At 44.5% G+C, this 24733-nt stretch overlaps 1 protein-coding gene across 3 annotated transcripts in view; it reads right to left on the bottom strand.

Annotated features, from left to right (window-relative positions):
* Positions 1-520: 520 nt before the first annotated feature.
* Positions 521-24733, bottom strand: part of LG06H21orf58 (linkage group 06 C21orf58 homolog) — a 94402-nt gene continuing 70189 nt past the window's right edge. For 2 of the 3 annotated variants that reach the window (XM_073633700.1, XM_073633701.1), the window contains 3 exons: positions 3752-3993; positions 3529-3587; positions 521-1102 (listed from right to left, as the gene is read on the bottom strand). In XM_073633700.1, the coding sequence (XP_073489801.1) occupies positions 3539-3587; positions 3752-3993 (291 nt within the window). In that variant the 3' untranslated portion in view covers positions 521-1102; positions 3529-3538. Of the gene's footprint in view, positions 1103-3528; positions 3593-3751; positions 3994-24733 lie in introns of all 3 variants that reach the window. The other variant, XM_073633702.1, reaches the window with a different exon arrangement.

Raw genomic sequence — 24733 nt, 5'->3', positions numbered from 1 at the left:
AACAACAAAACCGTTAAATTTTGTTCGAAGGGCGTTGGCTCCAACTTGTCTTGCATACACACAGTCACACAAATGTTGGCCAACAATTACGAACGTAGTGACGTACAAGACATACGGCGAGCCATTGTGATATCTCCATTACGAACGCTAGTTTTACAAGACCGAGCACTTCTGGCTCGTCCTTGATTCCGAGCATGCGTGTTTGTACTTTGGACTTTTGTCCAACGGACTTGTGTACACACGCTCGGAAAGTCCGACAACACACATTTGTTGATGGAAAATTTGAGAACATGCTAGCCGACATTTGTTGGCGGAAAGTCCGACAACAATTGTCCGATGGAGCATACACACGGTCGGATTTTCCGCCAACAGCCTGACATCCAACATTTCCCGTTGGAAAATCCGATCGTGTGTACATGGCATAAGCCTTTTTCTGACACTTGTAGCTTACATGTTAAAATCGGTATATATATATATATATATATATATATATATATATATATATATATATATATATATATTTATTTTTTTTTTTAATTTTTTTTTTAAGCAGAGACCCTAGAGAATAAAATGGTGGTCGTTGCAATATTTTATGGCAGACTGTATTTGCGCAGTGGTCTTTCAAACACCGTTTTTTTGGGGGGAAAAAAAGCACTTCAAAGAATTAAAAAAACTAAACAGTAAAGTTAGCCCAAATTTTTTGTATAATGTGAAATATGATGTTATGCCGAGAATCGTGATCTTTATTCTAAGCAAATAAATTGTGATTCTCATTTTATCCAGAATCGTGCATAGTCATAGGCAAAAGATGTTATGTTATTTAATTTCCCTGAACATGATTGGATGTTTACTTGTTCACTTCTTTTCATTGCAATTCATCTCACTTCATTGGTAAATCAGGCCCACAGTCTACCCGTACATAGTTGGAAGTATCTCCTGAGTATAAAGCTTGGTGGCAAGCATCCTGGGATTTCAGTCTGTCACCTTGGGCAGGCCTTACAGCCATTTTGTATGGATAAATGTATCTTATCCAGCTTCATCTTCAGTTTTTCATTTTGTACAATATGCATAGTCGTCTTTTCCTGCTACTTCTGGGATATAGCTGCAACGATAATAACAGTTTGCCAATAATTAATGCATTTTAGTTTAAAAGGTGGACATCTATAAACATATTGAATATTAAATACAAATAAATGATATGATGTTAGTGATGATATTGGAAACAATTGTTATTGACTGACTTATGATCCACAAAGTGTACCTCCTTTAATAAAAAATATTGCTACTGGAATCTGTTAGAATAAAAATATGGGAACTGCCATTGCCGACTAGATTGTGAAGGTTACATGGATTTCATTCTCATTTCTGAAATGAACCAAGCATGGGCATATTAGGTATCTTAACAATTTATTGACGGCACACTTGTTGCAGATCAGTGACGCAGCCCCAGGTCTTTGTGTCCAAAACAATTAAGCAATGAAGGAAAAATAAATGATACCCCTGACAGTTCTTTGACTTTCATACAAGCACCCCTCATGTTGTTATGAGCTTTTCTAAGTTTGTAGAAGTGGACACCCTTTTACCTCAGATGACCGCAGATGAACAAAAAGTGCACAAGTTTACTCGGCCTGGCCCTCGTGAGGGCCAGTAGTTTCCTCTTGTACAATGAGCAGCATTAGATATCCTGCACATAAACCAGGCCTGTCTATGGAGAATAAAGACTTGATCCAGTGCACTGTTTGACTTTTACAAGCTCCCTCGCTGGTACCCAAAAGTTCTCCTGGTCTTCACCCAGGTTTAGTGTCTTTGGACATCTTGATTGGTCAGCTCAGGATGACATAACTCCCACACACGTGCACAGGAGATTTTTCATTCCAGCACAGATTAGTGCACATGGTTAACTATAGGCAAAACTTTTTTTTCCATTTCTGGATAGAGTAAGGGAGGGTTATAACCCCTGTTAGATTTTTTTGCCATCTGTGTCCCATTGGTGAGATTTACCTTCACTTCCTGTCCCATAGCCAAACAGGAAGTGAAAGGAAATCCCTGCAAATTAAGGGAATTCCTTGGTGACCCCCAGGTCACCAGAACTAGTAAGATTTCTCCTGTATTACTTTTCTGGGGAAACCCCAAAATGTGGGATTTTCTTTTACTTTCACTTGCAATGATAATGGTAAATAGGACAAATAGAGAGTGTGAATCTCCTTAATGGGGGCACAGGCAGCAATAAAAACTGACAAGTGTTCAAAACATTCTCCACTCTAGCCAAAACAAAAAAAAGTTTTGCCTTAGTTATACTTTATAGCGGTATTAAACCGAAAACTGAATATATTGCAGCTTACCAATCATTAGATATGGTGGCTGCATTATCTTTTTTTTCATTCTGTTTTCACCTGGTGATCTGGCCAGTAACATACTCCCTGTATTAGGGAGCAACGGTGACGGCAGCATTGTCAGGCTTGGCGGGAGGGGAGTGATATATGCACTAGCAGATTTAAATACACTTAAATAACAAATTGAAGCCAAATTCCAGCTAACACTTTTTAAGCAGGTCCTTTTTTGTAGATGATTGTTTATTTGTATTTCTATTGCACCCGATCTAGGGTGGTTTCTGTAGTATTACCCTTGTTGTCATAATCCTGTGTTGGATGTTTTGGAAAATATGTAAAAACCCTTTTCTTCTATAAAATAAAGAATGCATAAAAAAAATGTTTTTTCTTTTGGGATCAAAGCACTTTCTCAGCAGTAGAAGGCAGGGATGTAATTCACTGCAAAGCTAGAGCACAGAGCTGTAATGTAATCTGAGAGCTGAGTGGAGGGAAGGGACAGCCTTCATACACAGGCTCATTACAAAACATACACAACTGAGGTCTGAACAGTGTGTTGTATTTGTAGATGGACATGTGCTGGGGGCGTTATGGGAGAGGAGAGGGGGGGACTACTAGCACAAGTGGAGAGGGGGGGTCTGCACTGGGGGGTGTCTATAGTTATTGGTTAACCGTTATAGTTAACGGTTATAGTTAACGGTTTGGCCCGAGCATGAGCATGGGCCAAACATTGGCTGTTCGCTGAACAACCGAATTATCAGGGCGTTTGACCGTTTGTTTGGCCCGCTGAACGACCACAATACACTGGGCTGCCGCTGAAGCAATGAAAGCTTTGCTCAATCAGGGCATAGAGCATAGTCTGAGCCATAATTGGACACTGTCATGATGACTCTATCCAATCATGGCTCATTGCTGTTAGTCCCATCCCACACTATAAAAGTATTTTTTCAATAGCGGCCATTTTCAGCGTTATATCGGCATGGAAAGAGATAGAACAGGGCTCTGTTCAGTTAGTGACAGACTGGGGGGGGGCACCAATTTTTTCCGCACTGGGTGACACCAACGCCAGTAATGCCACTGATTGGGAAATATCTAAAAATACATGCAATTTGAAAACATGTAAAATAACATAACATATACTGAAATTCAGGTATCTGTATCAAACCTCAGTCCATATAATTAATTTCTTTCTAACACTCACCTTATCCACCTTAGGGTCTTATAGTATGCTCGGCACTCTGGGGGTGATTCCATCCATTCCTACACTTGAAAAAAGAAATGTTGTTAGAGGATAGATGAGGAAATATACTAGGTGGAACTAATATGAGATGGGTGACTGGAACTATGCTAGCTATTTTATGCATTTTATTGAACTTACTCCCTGGTACACCTGAATGTTTTGTTTTTTCTTGCAGATAACTTACATATTCATTGCTGGTAGTGTTGTAGTTGGGCCAGTAACATGATGCACTGCATGAGGAATTCCACCCATGTTCCCCATGGTGTTTGAAGGCATCATCTGAGACCACATTGGATAGCCAAATGGTGGCTGTAGTGTTGGTGGAGCTGCAGGAAGGCCAGGAGGTGTATAGTGGTGATGGTGGTGTACTGAGGTGGGACGCCCCTTCTCTGCTCTAAGCACCACAGGGTTGACATAGTTAGGATCCTAAAAAGGAAAAACAGAATGGGTCTTTTGGAATCAAAGTTAAATAGAAAACATATAAAGCATATAAGAAGTCACTTTATAAGGGCCCTTTAATATTGGTGAATAAAAATGATTACCCTTTAAATCCTATGTAACTGTTCACATCTGTAGCACTGCATTTTGAAAAGTCCTGCATGCAACATCTTTGGTGCGCTTTTCAAAAGCACACCAAAAACACACCTTTCATTGTAATTCAATGGGATTGCACCAAAAACACACCAAAAACACACCAGCAGTGCGTTTTGGTGAGTTTTTTGAGTCACATGTCCAAGTTTCCCAGGGAGTCAGGAAACCAGAAGACACATCAAAAACAAATTGAAAACGCGTTTAAATTGCATACCGCATTTTTAAGTGCACCAGTGTGAAAGGTAGGGATGGGCGAACGGTTTGGCCCGAGCATGAGCATGGGCCAAACATTGGCTGTTCGCTGAACAACCGAATTATCAGGGCGTTTGACCGTTTGTTTGGCCCGCTGAACGACCACAATACACTGGGCTGCCGCTGAAGCAATGAAAGCTTTGCTCAATCAGGGCATAGAGCATAGTCTGAGCCATAATTGGACACTGTCATGATGACTCTATCCAATCATGGCTCATTGCTGTTAGTCCCATCCCACACTATAAAAGTATTTTTTCAATAGCGGCCATTTTCAGCGTTATATCGGCATGGAAAGAGATAGAACAGGGCTCTGTTCAGTTAGTGACAGACAGTTAGTGTGCTATAGTATGCTATTATGATTCTATTGTCAGTGTAGGATATCAGTTTAGTGTTAATCTAGGGATAGTTCAGTGTGAGTGTAGTGCGACCATTCATCTTTACATTAGTGTGAATGTATCAGTGGCGGCCCGTGCATTGAGAGCGCATGGGTGCGCCCCCCCTTTCCCTGCCGCCGCCTCCCTATACATGCGCCTGGCCCCTTTCAGGACGCCGGACACATGGATTCCTATGGCGGGGGTAGGAGGGGGTGTTTTTTTTTTAAGCACATGATTAGAGCCAGAAGCTCTAATCGGCTTCAAAAAAGGGTGGGCTTGGGGTGCAGACAGTGCACCCGAATCCCACCCAATTGTGTGACCATAGCGAATGAATTTTCGCTATCTTCACACTACAGTGCCTCCCCGCCAATCAGGAGGCAGGTCAGTGAGACCTGTTTCCCGATTGGCCAAAGCGCCAGGCAAACCTATTGGATGCCAAGTGGCACTTTGGCAAGAGGAGGAAGCATGAGAGGAGCGGGCACCTCCACCGCTGCTGCCTGAGTGTGGAGGAGAGGAGAGTGGATGGAGACACAGAGGATGCGAGTCTTCAGGTAAGTGCCGGACCTCCCGTGGGGGTGTGCAAGTGCCAGCAGCTGTGAGCCCTGAGCGGGAGTGTGTATTTATTGTCAGGGTAAGTGGCTGCATTTGACAGGCACAAGTGACTGCATTTGATGGGAACAAGTGGCTGCATTTGATTGGCACAAGTGGCTGCATATGATGGGCTCAAGTGGCTGCATTTGATGGGCACAAGTGGCTGCATATATTGGGCACAAGTGGCTGTATATGATGGGCTCAAGTGGCTGCATTTAAAGGGCACAAGTGGCTGCATTTGAAGGGCACAAATGGCTGCATATGATGGGCACAAGTGGCTGCGTATGATGGGCACAAGTGGCTACATATGATGGGCACAAGTGGCTGCATATGATGGGCACAAGTGGCTGCATATGCTGGGCACAAGTGGCTGCATTTGATTGGCACCAGTGGCTGCATATGATGTGCACAAGTGGCTGCATATGATGGGCACAAGTGGCTACATATGATGGGCACAAGTGGCTGCATATGATGGGCACAAGTGGCTGCATTTGATTGGCACATGTGGCTGCATATACTGGGCCCAATGGCTGCATATGATGGGCACAAGTGGTTGCATTTGATGAACACAAGTGGCTGCATTTGATGGGCACAAGTGTCTGCATATGATGGGCACAAGTGGCTGCATTTGCTTTCCCAATGAGCGACAAGCACGGGGATCCGACTCGGATCCCCGCCAATGCCCGGCACTGTTTGGTATGAATATTGAGGGGGAACTCCACGCCAAATTTTAAATAAAAAAATGGCGTGGGTTCCCCCCCAGGGTCATACCAGGCCCTTCGGTCTGGTATGGATTTTAAGAGGAACCCCTACGCCGAAAAAACGGCGTGGGGTCCCCCCCAAGATCCATACCAGACCCTTATCCGAGCACGCAGCCCGGTCGGTCAGGAAAGGGGGTGGGGACAGGCGAGCGCCCCCTCCCCGAGCCGTACCAGGCCGCATGCCCTCAACATGGGGGGGTAGGTGCTTTGGGGGAGGTGGCGCCCTGCGGCCACCCCAAAGCACCTTGTTCCCATGTTGATGAGGACAAGGGCCTCTTCCCGACAACCCTGGCCGTTGGTTGTCGGGGTCTGCGGGCGGAAGGCTTATCGGAATCCGGGAGCCCCCTTTAATAAGGGGGCCCCCAGATCCCGGCCCTCCACCCTATGTGAATGAGTATGGGGTACATGGTACCCCTACCCATTCACCTAGGGGAAAAGTGTCAATAAAAAAACACTACACAGATTTTTAAAGTAATTTATTAGACAGCTCCGGGGGTCCTCTTCCGGATTCGGGGGGTCCTCTTCCGACTTCGGGGGTCTTCCTCCTCCTTCGGGGGTCTTCTTCCAGCTTCGGGGGTCTTCTTCTGACTTCGGGGGTCCCTCCGGTTCTTCTACGCGCTCTCCGGGTTTTCTGCCGGACTCCTCTGCTATCTTCTGCTCTTTTGCCGCTCTTTTGCTAGCGAAGGAGCTCGGTCTGCTGCCTTCTGCCTTCTTCCCTCTTCTCTTCTTTTGATGTTGACACGACGCTCTCTCCAGCTGGAATGCACTCTGTGCGCTCCGCTCTGACTTATATAGGCGGTGACCCAGCCCCGTTATGCCATCACAGTCCCTGGGCATGCTGGGACTGTGACGTTTTAGGGGGTGTGGTCATCACCCGATGTAACGCAGTACATTTCTGTGCATTACTGCAGGCTTAACACAGTAAATTTCAGTACGTTACTGCAGGTTTAACACCGTATAGTTCAGTGCGTTACTGCAAGTTTAATGCCGTATATTTCAGTGCATTACATGCCGTTTAATGCAGTACATTTCTGTGCATTAGTGCAAGGTTAACACAGTATATTTCAGTGCGTTACTGCAAGTTTAACGCCATACAATTCAGTGCATTACTGCAAGTTTAACGTCATATATTTCAGTGTGTTATCTTCTGTTTAATGCAGTACAGTTCACTGCGTTCCTGCAAGTTTAACACCGTATATTTCAGTGCGGTACTGCAAGTTTAACACTGTACAGTTCAGCGCGTTCCTGCAAGTTTAACATCATATATTTCAGTGTGTTATCTATTGTTTAATGCAGTACAGTTCACTGCGTTCCTGCAAGTTTAATGCCATATATTTCAGTGCGGTACTGCAAGTTTAACGCTGTACGGTTCAGTGCGTTCCTGCAAGTTTAACGCTGTATATTTCAGTGCGTTATCTTCTGCTTAACCACTTGATGCCAGCCGGCCGTCATATGGTGGCCAGGCGGTGCGGCTCTTGTTCTGGGTGAGCGTCAAATGACGTCCATCCATTTAAACAGGGCATGCGCTCGATCGTATGTGCTCAGCCCTGTACCTTCGGTGGCGGCATGTCACGGCGATGCCGCTCGCCACCGAGGGGGGTGAACAGCCATTGGGCATGGCTGTTTACCACGTGATCAACCATGACAAAGTCACGGCCGATCACAGATGGTGCCACCCCACTTTACACGGTGCATGCGCGCTGTGAATGCACGTCGGTGGCGGCGTGTTCCCGGGAACACTGCACATCACTGACGCTGGTAAACAGCGATTGGCCGTCGGCTGTTTACCACGTGATCAACTGTGATCCTTTCACAGCCGATCACTAAATGTAAACATAGATGTTACCGGGCTCTCCTCCTCACACACCGATCGCGTGTGAGAAGGAGATTGCAGTAACATCTCGTTACCGTTTACAGTGTACACCAACACACATGGATTGCCCCCCCAATAAAGAGGACCTGTCATCACCCATCAAAGTACCTGTCACCACACATCAAAGTACCTGTCACAGTTCATCTGAGTACCTGTCACAGTTCATCCGAGTACCTGTCACAGTTCATCCGAGTACCTGTCACAGTCCATCTGAGTACCCGAGTACCTGTCACAGTTCATCTGGGTACCCGAGTACCTGTCACAGTCCATCTGAGTACCCGAGTACCTGTCACAGTTCATCTGAGTACCCAAGTACCTGTCACAGTTCATCTGAGTACCCAAGTACCTGTCACAGTCCATATGAGTACCTGTCACAGTTAATCTGAGTACCCGAGTACCTGTCACAGTTCATCTGAGTACCTGAGTACCTGTCACAGTCCATATGAGTTCCAGAGTACATGAGTACCTGTCACAGTCCATATGAGTACCAGAGTACCTGAGTACCTGTCACAGTCCATCTGAGTACCTGTCACAGTCCATCTGAGTACCCGAGTACCTGTCACAGTTCATCTGAGTACCTGGGTACCTGTCACAGTCCATATGAGTACCAGAGTACCTGAGTACCTGTCACAGTCCATCTGAGTACCTGTCACAGTCCATCTGAGTACCCGAGTACCTGTCACAGTTCATCTGAGTACCCGAGTACCTGTCACAGTCCATCTGAGTACCTGTCACAGTCCATCTGAGTACCCGAGTACCTGTCACAGTTCATCTGAGTACCCGAGTACCTGTCACAGTTCATCTGAGTACCTGAGTACCTGTCACAGTCCATCTGAGTACCTGTCAGAGTTCAGATGAATACTGAGTACCTGTCATAGCCCTTCAGAGTACCCAAATACCAGTCACCAGCCCATCAGAGTCCCCGAGTACCTATCTGTAGCCCATCAGAGTACCCAAGTACCTGTCACCAGGCCATCAGAGTACCCGAGTACCTGTCACCAGGCCATCAGAGTACCCGAGTACCTGTCACCAGCCCATCAGAGTACTCAAGTACCTGTCTGCAGCTCATCAAGTTACCCAAGTACCTATCTGCAGCCCATCAGAGTACCCAAGTACCTATCTGCAGCCCATGCCACATAGAATATACCTTGGGGTGTTTGCTTTCCAAAATGGGGTAATTTTGTAGGTAATTCCACTGTCCTGGTGCTCAAGAACCTTCAAAAGTGTGATGGGTAGGAATGAAATGAGATGTGTAATTTATGCTCCTAGAACGCCTGAAGGTACTACTTCAATGTTGGGCCTCTGTATGTGGCCAGGCTGTGTAAAAGTGTAACACGTGGTATCGCCATACTCTGGAAGAGTAGCAGAATGTATTTTGGGGTGTGATTTTTGCTATATACATGCTATGTGTTAGAAATACCTTATAAATTGACAACTTTGTATAAAAAAAATGGGTTTTAATTTTTTATTTTTTTTTTTACACATTTTCCAAAAACTTCATTTTGCAAAGAATTGTGGGAAAAAAATACAACTTAAAAAAACTCACCACGCTACTTACTTAATACTTTGGAATGTCTACTTTCTAAAAAGGGGTCATTTGGGGGGGTATTTGTACTTTCCTAACTTGTAAGAAATGAGATACACCTGATGTACTGAAGGCCTGATAGATGTGATCAATTTTCAGTGATTGGCACCATAGTTTGTAGACTCTATAACTTTCACAAAGACCAAATAATATACACTAATTTGGGTTGTTTTTACCAAAGCTATGTAGCAGTATAAATTTTGGCCAACATTTATGAAGAAAAATTACTAATTTGCTAAATTTTATGACAGAAACAAAGAAAAGGGCATTTTTTTCACAAAATGTATGGTCTTTTTTTATTTATAGCACAAAAAATAAAAAACCCACTAGTGATTAAATACCACTAAAAGAAAGCTATATTTATGTGAAAAAAGGACGCAAATTTCATATGGGTACAGTGTTGCATGACTGAGTAATTGTCATTCAAAGTGTGAGAGTGCTGAAAGCTGAAAATTGGTCTGGGCAAGAAGGGGGTGTAAGTGCCCTGTATTGAGGTGGTTAACGCAGTACACATCAGTGCAATCCTGCAAGTTTAACACTGTATATTTCAGTGCGTTACTGCAAGTTTAACGCCGTATATTTCAGTGCGTATCTTCCGTTTAACACAGTACAGTTCAGTGCATTACTGCAAGTTTAATGCCGTATATTTCAATGCGTTACATGCTATTTACCGCAGTACAGTTCAGTGCATTACTACAAGTTTAACACCGCATATTTCAGTGAGTTATCTTCCGTTTAACGCAGTAAAGTTCAGTGCGTTACTGCAAGTTTAACAACGTATGTTTCGGTGCGTTATCTTCAATTTAACGCAGTATAGTTCAGCGTGTTAATGCAAGTTTAAAGCCATATATTTCAGTGCATTACATGCCGTTTAACGCAGTATAGTTCAGTGCGTTATGGCATATTTAACACAGTATATTTCAGTGCCTTACTGCAAGTTTAACGCTGTACAGTTCAGTGCGCTACTGCAAGTTTAACGCTGTGTATTTCAGTGCGTTATCTTCCGTTTAACGCAGTATAGTTCAGTGCATTCCTGCAAGTTTAACGCTGTATATTTCAGTGTTTTACGTGCCATTTAATGCAGTACATTTCTGTGTGTTAGTGCACACTTAACGCAGTATATTTCAGTGCGTTATTGGAAGTTTAACGCTGTATATTTCAATGCGTATCTTCCATTTAACCTAGTACAGTTCAGTGCATTACTGCAAGTTTAACGCCGAATATTTCAGTGCATTATCTTTTAACACAGTATATTTTAGTGCATTACTGCAAGTTTAACGCTGTACAGTTCAGTACATTACTGCAAGTTTAACGCTGTACAGTTCAGTGCATTACTGCAAGTTTAACGCTATATATTTCAGTGCATTATCTTCAGTTTAACACAGTACAGTTCAGTGTGTTACTGCAAGTTAAACGCTGTATATTTCAGTGCGTTATTTTTCGTTAAAGGCAGTATAGTTCGGTGCAATCCTGCAAGTTTATATTTCAGTGCGTTACATGCCGTTTAATGCAGTACAGTTTAGTGTGTTACTGCAAGTTTACCGTCATATATTTCAGTGAGTTATCTTCCGTTTAAGGCAGTAAAGTTCAGTGTGTTAATGCAAGTTTACCGCCATATATTTCAGTGCGTATCTTCCGTTTAACGCAGTACAGTTCAGTGCGTTACTGGAAGTTTAATGCTGTATATTTCCGTGCGTTACGTGCCGTTTAACGCAGTATAGTTCAGTGCATTCCTGCAAGTTTAACGCTGTATATTTCAGTGTTTTACGTGCCATTTAACGCAGTACATTTCTGTGTGTTAGTGCACACTTAACACAGTATATTTCAGTGCATTACTGGAAGTTTAACGTCGTATATTTCAGTGAGTTATCTTCCGTTTAACGCAGTAAAGTTCAGTGTGTTAATGCAAGTTTAACGCCATATATTTCAGTGCGTAATCTTCCATTTAACGCAGTAAAGTTCAGTGCCTTCCTGCAAATTTAATGTCGTATATTTCAGTGTGTTATGTGCCGTTTAACGCAGTACATTTTTGTACGTTAGTACACATTTGACGCAGTATATTGCAGTGCGTCAGTGCAGTTTTATCAGTGGAGTGTGTCTGTGTAATAGTAAGTACTCAAGTTAGGCTCCGTTCACACTTGTGCAATGCTGGAACACTGCGTATCCTCTGCGGGTTCCAGCATCGCACCCGACTTGCACGGTAGTTCACACTGCCATATACGAACTGCTAGGAGTGTTAATACATTGTTAATGACACCCCCTTTCCAGCTCGCATATCTCACTGCAAACTGACAGTTCAGACATGAATCGGATCACGCCCATGTGATCCTATTCTGGTGCAGACCAAAAAAAGGGTCCTGTGCGAGTTTGGTCCGAATGTGATACGATATCAGCCATATTATCTATATTGCAGAAATCGCATCGCACGGACAGCACATTGCAGTGTGAATCACATGTGATCTCGCAGAGCGCAGAAATGTGAACCGGGACTTAAAGTGCACCATACACCATTTTCCATTGAAAAAAAGTGCATCCACGTACACATTTGCACATCTATATTATGTTGTGTTAATATGCACCCCCCTCCCCCATCATGCCTAGGAGGACAACAAGGAGAGGCAGACATTCCCATGGCACTGTGAGGGGGCCAGCAGCATATGTGTCCACAGGCAAAGGTGGACATGGTCAGTCCTCAGGCAGGGCATCATTTCCTCTGTTTAGTGATGTGCTATCCAGCCACAGCTTACAGAGGAAGTGGTGGACTGTCTTACTAAACCATCCTCATCCTCCGTCACCCAAGCAGAGACTGGTGCACAGTCCGCTGCAGCTACCAAAATAGCTAAACCTGTCTCCTTGTCCAAAGCTATTCCTGCCATAGCCCCAGCATCAGGCATGGAGGAGTCAGCTGAGTTATTTGAACACAGCGTCAGCCACTTGCCCCTTGATGATGCACAGCCATTACTTGATTCAGATGTTGGTTCTGAAGTTGAGGAAGGCAGGAACATAGCATACTGAGAGGGGAGAACACTGGTATACAAATTGGCAGGCATGTTCCTCCAACCGCAGTGTATTGCCAAATTGTCTCCAGTGGTAATGAGGATGGAGGAGATGATGATGATGGGGTCACTGACACGATTTGGGTGCCAGATAGAGCAGAGGAGGAAAGTAAGAGTGAGACACAACCCCAACGATGCAGGCATCACGGAAGAGTAGAGAGCAGCCACCCTATTCCAATACATATTTCCGGGCCCATTTCCCACCAGAAGAGGTGGATCACGCCACACCAGCTGGAGCCAGGAATGGTGGTGTGTGATAATGGCACAAACCTCCTGTCCGCCCTTAGACAGGGAAAATTGACACATTTGCCATGCCTGGCACATGTCCTCAATTTGGTGGTGCAGCATTTCCTAAATAAACAAACAAGATATTTGGGGGGCACACTCTAAAAAATGCATTAAAGATGGTGCAGCCATAAGACCATACAGTAGAAGAAAATATTACAGCGCACACATGCAAAAAAGACATTTACCTCAAGCAAGGCTAGTTTAAAACACCTAAGCATTTCTAGAAAAACATTTTCATAATTTTAATGCATTTTTTAGAGTGTGCCCCCCAAATATCTTGTTTGTATATTGTATGGATTCTGACCAAATCCTTTTGGGTGCGGAGCACCTCACTACATAACATAAGTACCTTTAATTAGTGTCCACTTGTGTCATGGGTGGAGACCTTATGATTCTCCCATTTAGAAGAGTGCAATGCTCTCATGGTTCAGAGATGCAGGTTCTCCCACTCCCTGGATAGTGTAGGACCCACTGATTATGGGGTACTTTGTCGCAGTAAGTGGGCTTAGCACCATATAGCAATATGGTGTGACCAAATCCCCATATTTTTTGAAAATGTTTTTCTAGAAATGCTTAGGTGTTTTAAACTAGCCTTGCTTGAGGTAAATGTCTTTTTTGCATGTGTGCGCTGTAATATTTTCTTCTACTGTATGGTCTTATGGCTGCACCATCTTTAATGCATTTTTTAGAGTGTGCCCCCCAAATATCTTGTTTGTATATTGTATGGATTCTGACCAAATCCTTTTGGGTGCGGAGCACCTCACTACATAACATATGTACCTTTTAATTAGTGTCCACTTGTGTCATGGGTGGAGACCTTATGATTCTCCCATTTAGAAGAGTGCAATGCTCTCATGGTTCAGAGATGCAGGTTCTCCCACTCCATGGATAGTGTAGGACCCACTGATTATGGGGTACTTTGTCGCAGTAAGTGGGCTTAGCACCATATAGCAATATGGTGTGACCAAATCCCCATATTTTTTGAAAATGTTTTTCTAGAAATGCTTAGGTGTTTTAAACTAGCCTTGCTTGAGGTAAATGTCTTTTTTGCATGTGTGCGCTGTAATATTTTCTTCTACTGCATTTCCTAAATAGGTACCCAGGGTTGGAAGATCTGCTAAAGCAGGCCAGAAGAGTCTGTAGCCATTTCAGGTGGTCATACACAGCCAGTGCTCAGTTTCTCTTACGTCAAACAGTAAGAGAAGGTTTTCATCCAAAGAACCCTTGGGCATAGTACGTGGCTGGGAGGAGGCAGTTCCAGATACTAAAATCCTCCGTGACCCAGAGGAGTCTGCTTCTCATAACACCGCAAATTTGCGCTGCATGGGCTCCCCCATGCTTCAAAGCCTGCGAAAGGACCCAAGAATACATGTCGTAAAGGAGAAGGATCACCATTTGTTGGTAACCCTCCTTGACAACCGTTACCAGGGGACAGTTTCAGAACTCATCCCGTCCCCACAGAGTGCAGAAGATGAAATCTCTTGAGGACACCTTAAAGAGGAGTTTATCTAATGCTTTTCCAGACTCTGAACAGTGTTGTGGAAAATGTAGTTTTGAGGCTTCTGTTGGTCAAGAGAGGAGAGGTGGAGAAGGCGGCTGCCTAAATGATGCATTCACAATTTTTTTAATCCTCGCTGCCCAGGGCTGTCAGCTTTCACATACCATCGGCAGCGTCTGTCTCACATGGTGGACGCTTATCTAGGGGCGAAAACAGAGATTGAGAGCTTTCCAGTCGACAATCCGCTGGATTACTGGGTCATGAGTGTCAGGGAATACCTGTGAGACGCAGGCACATGGTTTGTCCTGAAGAACGGCTAACAGGCACATGCATGCGCGTGGGCATCCACTATTGTGAATGCGCATGCACACAGGCACAATTCCTCTTGGCGCCAGATGGGCTATTTAAAGGGAGCCCAGTCTCCTATTCTTTGCTGACTGATCTTCAGCTGTGTCCTGTATCCTGATCTGATCCTGTAGGCTCTCTTTGTTGCTGACCTGGCATGTTCTTTGACCTTAGCTGTATATCCTGTTCCTGACTTGCTGTTCACCTCTTACCCGGCTCTGTTCCTGACTCTGGCTCTGCTTATGACTTGGTACCCGCTGCCCACCTGCTGATGACCCTGGCTATTCCTGAGACTCTGCTTCTGCCTATGACCCTGGCTTCTGTTAACCTTCAGGTGCCTGCCTGTCTTCTGTTCCAGCTCTGCACACCGCTGCATGCTCCAGGCTCCAGAGCCCTGACAAGCTGCCGGTCCGGAATCATCAACATCAGGCACTTGTGTCCCTCCTGTCCCTCGGCTTCCTCTGTCTCATCCTCAGTGGGGCCAGGACAGGAGACAGAAGAGAGGCCAACCTTATCAACTCCTATCAGGTACATGACAGTATCAGTCAGCCAATGATGGAGTCTGAAAGGGAAGCCTCTCCACTGGAGGACATTTGTTGATCGATCTCCGCACATCTTACATCATGCAAAGTCTGCAAGGAAAACATAATTGCATGGAAGATCAATCATTAGCCGGCACAGAGATTTTGCCACCTTCGGGTCCTCCTGCTGTCACAGATGAAGCTACCTAGGCGGTGACCAGCATACCCAGCGATGCCTTCCTCCCACCTGAACCCTGAGTTCCCATTCTCGAGCGCTTCTCTGGAGATTGCAGGAAATTTCTGCAACTCTTGTGAACAGTACTTTTCCCTTCTACCACAAACTTTCTCTGCATAAGATGGGATTCGTTATCCCTGTTCTTCTGGATGAGCCCGAATCCTGGGCTTATCACCTACGTGGGCAACACGACCCAGCCCTGGCATGTCCACCCAAGACCCGAGAATACTGTTTCCTGCATCACTGGTAACATGACGAGGACACCTCGGGGCTACTCACAAAGGAGTATTTGGAGACCCTCCCTGTCCGAAGCTAAACTTCTTTGACGTAATCGTTGCAACCTCTGCCTCTACTGTGGCGATGCCGGTCACCATCTACAGGCCTGTCCAGTAAAACCATGCAAGTCCCCTACTAATGGGATCCACACGATGCATCCACCTGGGACTGATCAAGTACACCTCACCTTCCTATGTCACCTGAAACTTGCTGAAAGCACTATTTCTGTTCCTGCAATTATAGACTCTGGTGCCTGTAGCTGCTTTGTGGACTCTAATTTCACAGCCCAGGACAACCGTGCCCTCTGTACCAAGAAACATGGGTTTGTTGTTCATCTGGCTGAAGGTTCTGGTATTAAGTCGGGCCCGGTGACACAAGAGGTGGCTCCAATCCTCTGCCTTTCTTCCTCTGGCCATCAAGAATTTCTACGCCTAGATGTCATTACGTCACCTATGTTCCCCATCATTCTGGGTATGCCCTGGCTGAGGGCACATAACCCCAGCATCAAGAGGTCCTCTTCCCTTCTTCATACTGCCAGGTACATTGTGTTCCACAGCAGTCACACACTGCTACCCCTCTCCTGACTATCCAGACTGATCCAGAAGTGCCGAAACAAGCCCCTGCAGTTTACTATGAATATCTAGTTGTTTTCAATAAGAAGAATGGGGATACTCTTCCTCCTCATCAGGCTTATGATTGCCCCATTGAATTGCTGCCCGGGGCTGAAATACATTTTGGCCGTATCTACCCTCTTTCTGGACTAGAACTAGAAACCCTCCATAATTGTGTTTATGAAAGCTTGGAGAAAGGATTCATTAGACCTTACACATTACCGGCAGGAGCTGGCATCTTCTTTGTCGAGAAGAAAGATCAACTCTCAGGCCCTGCCTGCTTGGACTACCGAGATCTTAACAAAATAAACTGTCAAAAATTGCTACCCACTTCCTTTGATTCGTGAGTTATTCCAGAGGTTGCGAGGGGCGCAAGTATTCTCTAAGCTTGATTTGAAAGGTACATACAACCTAGTCAGAATTTGTGAAGGAGTTAAATGGAAGACAGCATTCCGGATGCACTTTGGACATTTCAAATACCTAGTTATGCCACTGAAGCAATTACTATGGACGTTCGCAACTTCTCACCGGGTCTGGGAGAAATGTTTGCCGCACCTCTTGTTCGCTTACATGGAAGTGTTGCAGGAATTTACGGGGTTCTCCCCATTTGAGTTATTGGATGGGAGACAGGTGAGGGGGCCACTAGATCTACTTAGAGCCCATTGGGAAGGAGGTCTAGGGGCTGAAGAGACCTCTGTGGTAGGGTATGTACTATTGCTCAGGGACCGGCAGAGGGAACTCACAGACACCGTATGGGAGAACCTTCAAGCCGCACAGGGGCGGCAGAAGCAGTGGTATGATTGTACCACCCAGAAATCGCACCTTGGCTGTAGGGCAGAAAGTTTTTGCTCCCAAGCCTACCAAGTTGGACAAATTACAGGCCTCTTGGCAGGGACCCTACAAGGTAGTGCAGCAAATATGTGACACTACCTACCTGGTAGCTAAGTGCTCAGATGAAAGAGTCCGGCAGACCTTCCATGTGCACATGCTCAAAGCATACCAAGAGAGGCCCGAGGAGATAGCTACCATTTGTGCTCCAGCCGGGGAAGATTCTGAGAACCTTCCCCTGCCAGAGCTACCGGTGAGAGATAGGGGCAGAGTAAGTGTAGAGTCAATGAGGTTAGAAGGGCAGCTAGGGCCGGAGCAGCAGGACCAGGCCAGGCTGGTCCTTAGGCAGCGTAAGGACGTGTTTTCCACCAAGCCTGGATACATTACTATGGCAGTGCACCGAGTGGAAACCCCAAGACAGCCACCTATGCTGCAGGTGGCTTACAGGGTACCTGAGTCAGTGAGAGAAAGTATGAGGCAGGAGATAAAATGCTCAGATGAAAGAGTCCGGCGGACTTTCCATGTGAACATCCTCATAGCGTACCAAGAGAGTCCCGAGGAGATAACTGCCATATATGCTCCAGCCTGACTCCAGGTACAGGGTACCTGAGTCAGTGAGAGAGGGTATGAGGCAGGAGATAAAGGACATGCTTAAATTAGGAGTCATCAAGTCCTCCATCAGCCCTTGGGCATCCCCAGTAGTGTTAGTACCAAAGCAGGATGGTACTACCCGCTTCTGCATAGATTACCGCAGACTAACTGACTGACGCCTACCCCATGCCCCGGGTCGATGAACTGTTAGACCGCATCACCCGAGGTCATTTCCTAACTACCCTTGACCTATGCAAAGGGTACTGGCAAATTCCTCTGGACCCGGAATCTTTTCCGAAGTCAGCATTCATCACCCCCCTTTGACTTGTACCAGTCTAAGATCATGCCATTTGGAATGAAAAATTCTCCGGCAACATTCCAGAGGATGGTAAATCAACTCCTCGATGGCCTTCAGGATTATGCCTGTGCATACCTGGATAAGATTGCGATCTACAGCGATACCTGGGAGGAACATTTACTCCACCTGGGTACTGTGTTAGACCACATCAGGGCTGCCGGACTAACATTAAAGCCAGAAAAATGTAGAATAGGGATGTCTGAGGATCAGTACCTCAGACATCAGGAGGCCATGGGGAACAGTGTCCTGAACCAGCTACAATAGAGGCCATTGCCAACTGGCCCACCCTCCGGACGAAAACCCAGGTCTTGGTGTTTCTAGGCACTGCAGGATACCATAGGAGGCTTGTTCCCGGCTATAGAACGATAGCTAAACCCCTTACTGACTTGACCAGAAAGACTCTTCCCCGCCAGGTCCTGTGGTCCCGAGAGTGTGAAAATGCTTTCCAGCGCCTGAAAAATGCTTTGGTTTCTGCCCCAGTTTTGGCTGCTCCTGACCCAAACTGATGTTTTTGTGTACATACAGATGCTTCTACCTTTGGGTTGGGAGCAGTCCTAAGCCAAGTGGGAGCCGATGGCAGTGAGCACCCTGTTGCCCACTTCAGTCGCAAGTTACTACCCCGGGAGATGGGGTATGCAGCCATAGAAAAAGAATGGTGTGAGCCTTGAAAAAAACTTTAGATGTGTCTCTATGGATGACCCTTCACGGTGCTCACAGACCACAATCCTTTGATCTGGATATTTCGAGTATCCGGGGGCAACGGACGCTTATTGAGGTGGAGTCTTGCCCTGCAGCCCTACAACTTTACTGTGCAGTACAGGCCGGGCCAACAAAATGGCAACGCAGATGGACTTTCCTGGCAAACTGAACTTTGATTGTACTATAGCTCCTGTACATCCCCAAGGTGATCCGTATTGGATTTAGCCGGGTCTGCCGGACTATGGAACAGGGGGGAAGTATTGTCACAGACTTTGGGCTGCAGGAAAACCATTGCCTGGAGGACTCTGTGTTTTAATGTGTTCTTAAGTTATCCAGACAAGGCTAGTCACTAATTGCTTTTGGCTTGTTATGCATAAGTTTGGTCCTTAGCCGCTGATTCCTGACAATAATGTTACGTTGTGAAGGCACCACCGACACCCAAAGGCATATTTTTCCGCACCTGTTACTTCTATCCAAAGTCTGTGAAAGAGACAGCAGAATTTATCCAAAAAATCTCTAGTCTTGTTCCCAGTGCACTACATTGTAGCCTCATCATACAGACTGACTCTGCAAGCCATTGCTTACAAAATAAAGAAAGCTTGCAGGGAAAATGTAATTTTTTTCTGGCTTTATAAATGCAATTATTTCTGCAGCAGCTTCTATACACAGTACAGGTGTGCCACTTTACTGGTAGATTAAGGGGACCATAACCCCCCCAGGGGCAAGATTGAAAGGAATTTTTCCTTCTTATGCTTTCACTTTAAGCATCAATAAATCACTGCTCATTTAAAAATGATGTTTTTTGCAAACTTTTTTTTCATTGATGTCCTCCAGGGCAGTACCCGGACCACCATAACCATTGTATGCCCAATTACTTGCAAGTAAGCCTTCAAAATGGGCACTTTTGATTTTTATTGTTCGGGTTCCATAGACTTCAAATGGGGTTCGTTATTTGGTTCCGAACTTTCGCCATGTTCGAAATTTCTGGTGCAAACCAAACTGGGGGTTTATTTGGTCTGTTAAATACACCATGAAGTGTTTTGCTTCTGTTTGATATGTGCGAAACAGTATCTGTTGATCTTTCCAGAAATCTTGTCAGTCGATAAATTCCTCTGTTCTCTACCGTACCTGTGCTGCCTTCTTCTCAGTTACAGTACATTGTTTCAATTATCTGTGAGTACTACAAACCCTGCTGCTCTTTATATGAAGAAAAGGAAATAGGAACGTTTCTGTAGTCCTATCCTGTTTTTGTTGCCCTGAAATAGTAGAGTGAGGGAGTCTTGTGACCCTAGGAAAAGGCGCGTTTTACTGGCAGAATCACCAGGTGGAAATAAAAGTTAAAAAAAAAAACTAATGCAATCACCATATCTAAGGACTGGTAAGATGCAATTTGTTATTATTTTTTGGGGTTTAAATATGCAATAACTATGTTTCAATTAGTGAAATGTTTCACAGCTGAGAAGATGAAATTACTTTCTTCTCCAGATAGAATGCAAAGCGCAAAGATGCATTAGAATAGTTTAGCTTGTTTGAACATTGCTTCTTTGAGGACACTGTGGATCTAAACTCAAAAAGCTACCTGAAAGCTGCGTTTACAGTGTTGTCGGAAGGATTGAATAAAATTAGAAGGATTGATTTACCTTTTCTGGAGGAAATGTTATTTCAGGTTCCCTCCAATGCTTCCTACAAATTAGCTGATCTTTCCATTTTGGAAAGATCACGTGAACGAAAGACTAGGCTTGTTGGTTATGTGAGGATCACTTGAGAAAGCTAGGTGCAGCATTTTGTTCAGGAAAATTACATATTTCAGCCTCTCTATTCTCCTTTATTCATATACTGCAGGCATGTTGAAAGTCCGTCCCGCGGGCTAATTGTGGCCCGCATTCCAGTTTAATACAGCCCCCCTGGCAATTTGGATATATACCTTATTTATCGGCACTGCCTTGGAGGGGACAGGGAGGAGGCGTGACGAGTCCCGACAGGTTACTTACAGGAGAATCTCCTGTTTACTCAGCGGTATCTATAATAGGAAGTCCCGTCTCTTGGGCTGGCATTGGATGACTGTTCTGTCTATCATAGGAGGCGGAACTTTGTATTAAAGAGGCCGCTGAGTAAACAGGAGATTCTCATATATGTAATCTGTCGGGAATTGTCCCGCCCCCCTCCCTGTCCACTACGAGCCTGCAGATGGGCATGGATCAGGCTGCACTGATGGCAATGGTAAGGCTGCATTCATGGCAATAGTTAGGCTGCATTCATGGCAATGGTGAGACCGCATTCATGGCAATGGTAAGGCTGCATTAATGTCGATGGTGAGGCTGCATTCATGGCAATGGTGAAGCTGCATTCATGGCAATGGTAAGGCTGCATTCATGGCAATGGTATGGCTGCATTAGTTTGCAATTGTAAGGTTGCATTCATGGCAATGGTGAGGCTGCAGATGGGCACTGATTAGGCTGCATTGATGGGCACTGACCCTTATTTTGCTTCACAGTTCTTTTTTTTTAATTTTAAGTTTTTTACTGAAACTTCCCTCTTAAAGTGAAGGTGCGTGTTATACGCTGATAAATATGGTATATCCAAATAACACGCCCAAGCTCATCCTTAGTCCTGACCGGCGATCAAGGATTCGTTGGGGGCCACAAAAGATATATATATCCAAATAACACGCCCAAGCTCATCTCTTCACCACACACAGCCACAAAGGCAAGAGAATACTTGTTGGGCAGTGTATTAGTGCTCAGAAGAACACTCTTATGCCCCGTACACACGGTCGGATTTTCCGATGGAAAATGTCCGATCGGAGCGTGTTGTCGGAAATTCCGACCGTGTGTGGGCTCCATCGGACATTTTCCATCGGATTTTCCGACACACAAAGTTTGAGAGCAGGCTATAAAATTTTCCGACAACAAAATCCGTTGTTGGAAATTCCGATCGTGTGTACACAAATCCGACGGACAAAGTGCCACGCATGCTCAGAATAAATAAAGAGATGAAAGCTATTGGCCACTGCCCCGTTTATAGTCCCGACCTACGTGTTTTACGTCACCGCGTTCAGAACGATCGGATTTTCCGACAACTTTGTGTGACCGTGTGTATGCAAGACAAGTTTGAGCCAACATCCGTCGGAAAAAATCCTAGGATTTTGTTGTCGGAATGTCCGATCAATGTCCGACCGTGTGTACGGGGCATTAGACTGAATTTTAATGGTTCAAAGAATGTCAGACAAAATGGTCGTCCCTCACACATGTTCACTTCTGGCCCTCTTTGAAAAAATCTGGCCCTCTTAGAAAAAAGTTTGGACCTCCCTGATATACTGTATCCCATCAACACTAACATGGCTAAAGTGGAATTTAAAATTGGAGTGTAATTCCAGTTAAATACTAACTAAGCCCAAACCTTTTCCCACCCTCATTTAATGCCTATTCTATCTAATCTGTGAAAGGAAAAATCTGTATACTTACCTATTCTGAGGCTTCTCCAGTTCAGTCACATGATCAGGTTCTAGCGACGGCTTCCGTGTAGAGAACAGGCAGCCAACAATGGATGCCCCATAGTAAGCCTATGGGTGACAACAGCACCCAGGCTCTGCAGCCATTGTCAATGATCTTTCCTCTTCACTGAAGCCAGCCGCTGGAGCTGACGGGACAGGAGCTCCCTCAGGATAGGTAAGTATAGACTTCTTTCCCTTCCGGAGTAGTTAAAATAGGCTTAGAATGGGGTGGGAACAGGTTTAGGCTTAGTTACCATTTGACTATACTTCCACTTTAACATTGAAGTATAGAATTGCATTAAACTGGATCTGAATGCAAACTATAGATAGATAGATAGATAGATAGATAGATAGATAGATAGATAGATAGATAGATAGATAGATAGATAGATAGATAGATAGATAGATAGATAGATAGATAGATAGATAGATAGATCAATTTTAAAGAAAGCCAGGCACAACTGGAACTACTCAAGAATGTCAGCATTTAGTTTCAAATTGTTATAACTGTGCAGTCTACCTTTTACAAGTTGTATATTAAATACATATATTTCCTCCCTATTTTACCTTTACTTATTTTATCTTGAGGGCAACTACAGGACATCAGAGTGAAAGCTGAGAGGGCCTCTGAAGTCTCACCGGTGCTGCCCTCTTATCTGCTTGACTTTATGCTGATAACACGCACTGTCTCTCAGCTCCTGAGTGTGCATAATAATGTCAATAGTATTAATATTCAAGTTCTTGCATAAGTAAATTGTGACTGCAATGATGAGAAAAGGTATTAGGATAAATATGAACATACTTTTTCATCATAACAAGAAAATCTCAGGCTTTCCATTTGACCATTGGTTAAAAGGCCTGTAGTCGCAGCTATACATATCATTGGTGGCTTCATTCTGCATGAAGACTCAGCGAATGTCAAAAGCCCAGTGCATGGCTACTTTGGAATTAGGTTGGAACCAGGAAGCAAAATGTCACTAGATTTGGCTACAGCAGACATATTTACACTGGTTCTATCCATGTTCTCAATGCCTCCCCAGCTTTGTGAACCAAAATCTGTTTACGTGTTGTTATAAACCTTTATGGCTGTTGTTGTGTTGTTTGTAAACAACAATATAGTAAAAAGAATGGTACAGCACACAACTTTGTAGTCACAAAAAAAAAAAAAAAAACTACATAATACTATGAGCACTGTCAACCAATCTCCTGTGGCTTTTCTATAGGATTATATGAGGAACTGAGTACAGGTGGTTCCCAGGTTACAAACAAAATAGGGTCTGTAGGTTTGTTCTTAAGTTGAATCTGTTTGTAAGTCGGAACAGGTACATTTTTTAAGTGTAGCTCCAGCCAAAAAAACTATTTTTAAGCTTTTTGGATAGCATAGGGAAGGGTTAACACCCCTGTAACGTTTGTTTTGCTGTCTGTGCCCCTGATCAGAAGATTTCACCTCACTTTCTGTCGCAATGACAATTGGATTTCGTAGATTTTGGGTTGTTGTGGAAACAAGCTTTGGTGATAAAGCATCAGTGGAGGTATCTTTTTACCATAATAACTCTTACAGGAGTAAATGTCCCTTCCTAGTGGTAGACTTTCTCTCACTTCCTGTTGTTTCCCTCCGTTTGTAAGTAGGAGTCTTTGTAAGTCGGATGTTTGTAACTAGGGGACCGCCTGTAGAGCTAAGAGGCATTGGCTTTGTGAACCAAAATCTGTTTACGTGTTGTTATAAACCTTTATGGCTGTTGTTGTGTTGTTTGTAAACAACAATATAGTAAAAAGAATGGTACAGCACACAACTTTGTAGTCACAAAAAAAAAAAAAAACACTACATAATACTATGAGCACTGTCAACCAATCTCCTGTGGCTTTTCTATAGGATTATATGAGGAACTGAGTACAGGTGGTTCCCAGGTTACAAACAAAATAGGGTCTGTAGGTTTGTTCTTAAGTTGAATCTGTTTGTAAGTGTAGCTCCAGCCAAAAAAACTATTTTTAAGCTTTTTGGATAGCATAGGGAAGGGTTAACACCCCTGTAACCTTTGTTTTGCTGTCTGTGCCCCTGATCAGAAGATTTCACCTCACTTTCTGTCGCAATGACAATTGGATTTTGAAGATTTTGGGTTGTTGTGGAAACAAGCTTTGGTGATAAAGCATCAGTGGAGGTATCTTTTTACCATAATAACTCTTACAGGAGTAAATGTCCCTTCCTAGTGGTAGACTTTCTCTCACTTCCTGTTGTTTCCCTCCGTTTGTAAGTAGGAGTCTTTGTAAGTCCGATGTTTGTAACTAGGGGACCGCCTGTAGAGCTAAGAGGCATTGGCGCTCTATCTAATCACAAGGGTG

This window comes from Aquarana catesbeiana, linkage group LG06, assembly GCF_042186555.1.
Source record: "Aquarana catesbeiana isolate 2022-GZ linkage group LG06, ASM4218655v1, whole genome shotgun sequence".
NCBI lineage: Eukaryota > Metazoa > Chordata > Amphibia > Anura > Ranidae > Aquarana > Aquarana catesbeiana.
This window is presented reverse-complemented; position numbering and strand designations above follow the sequence as displayed.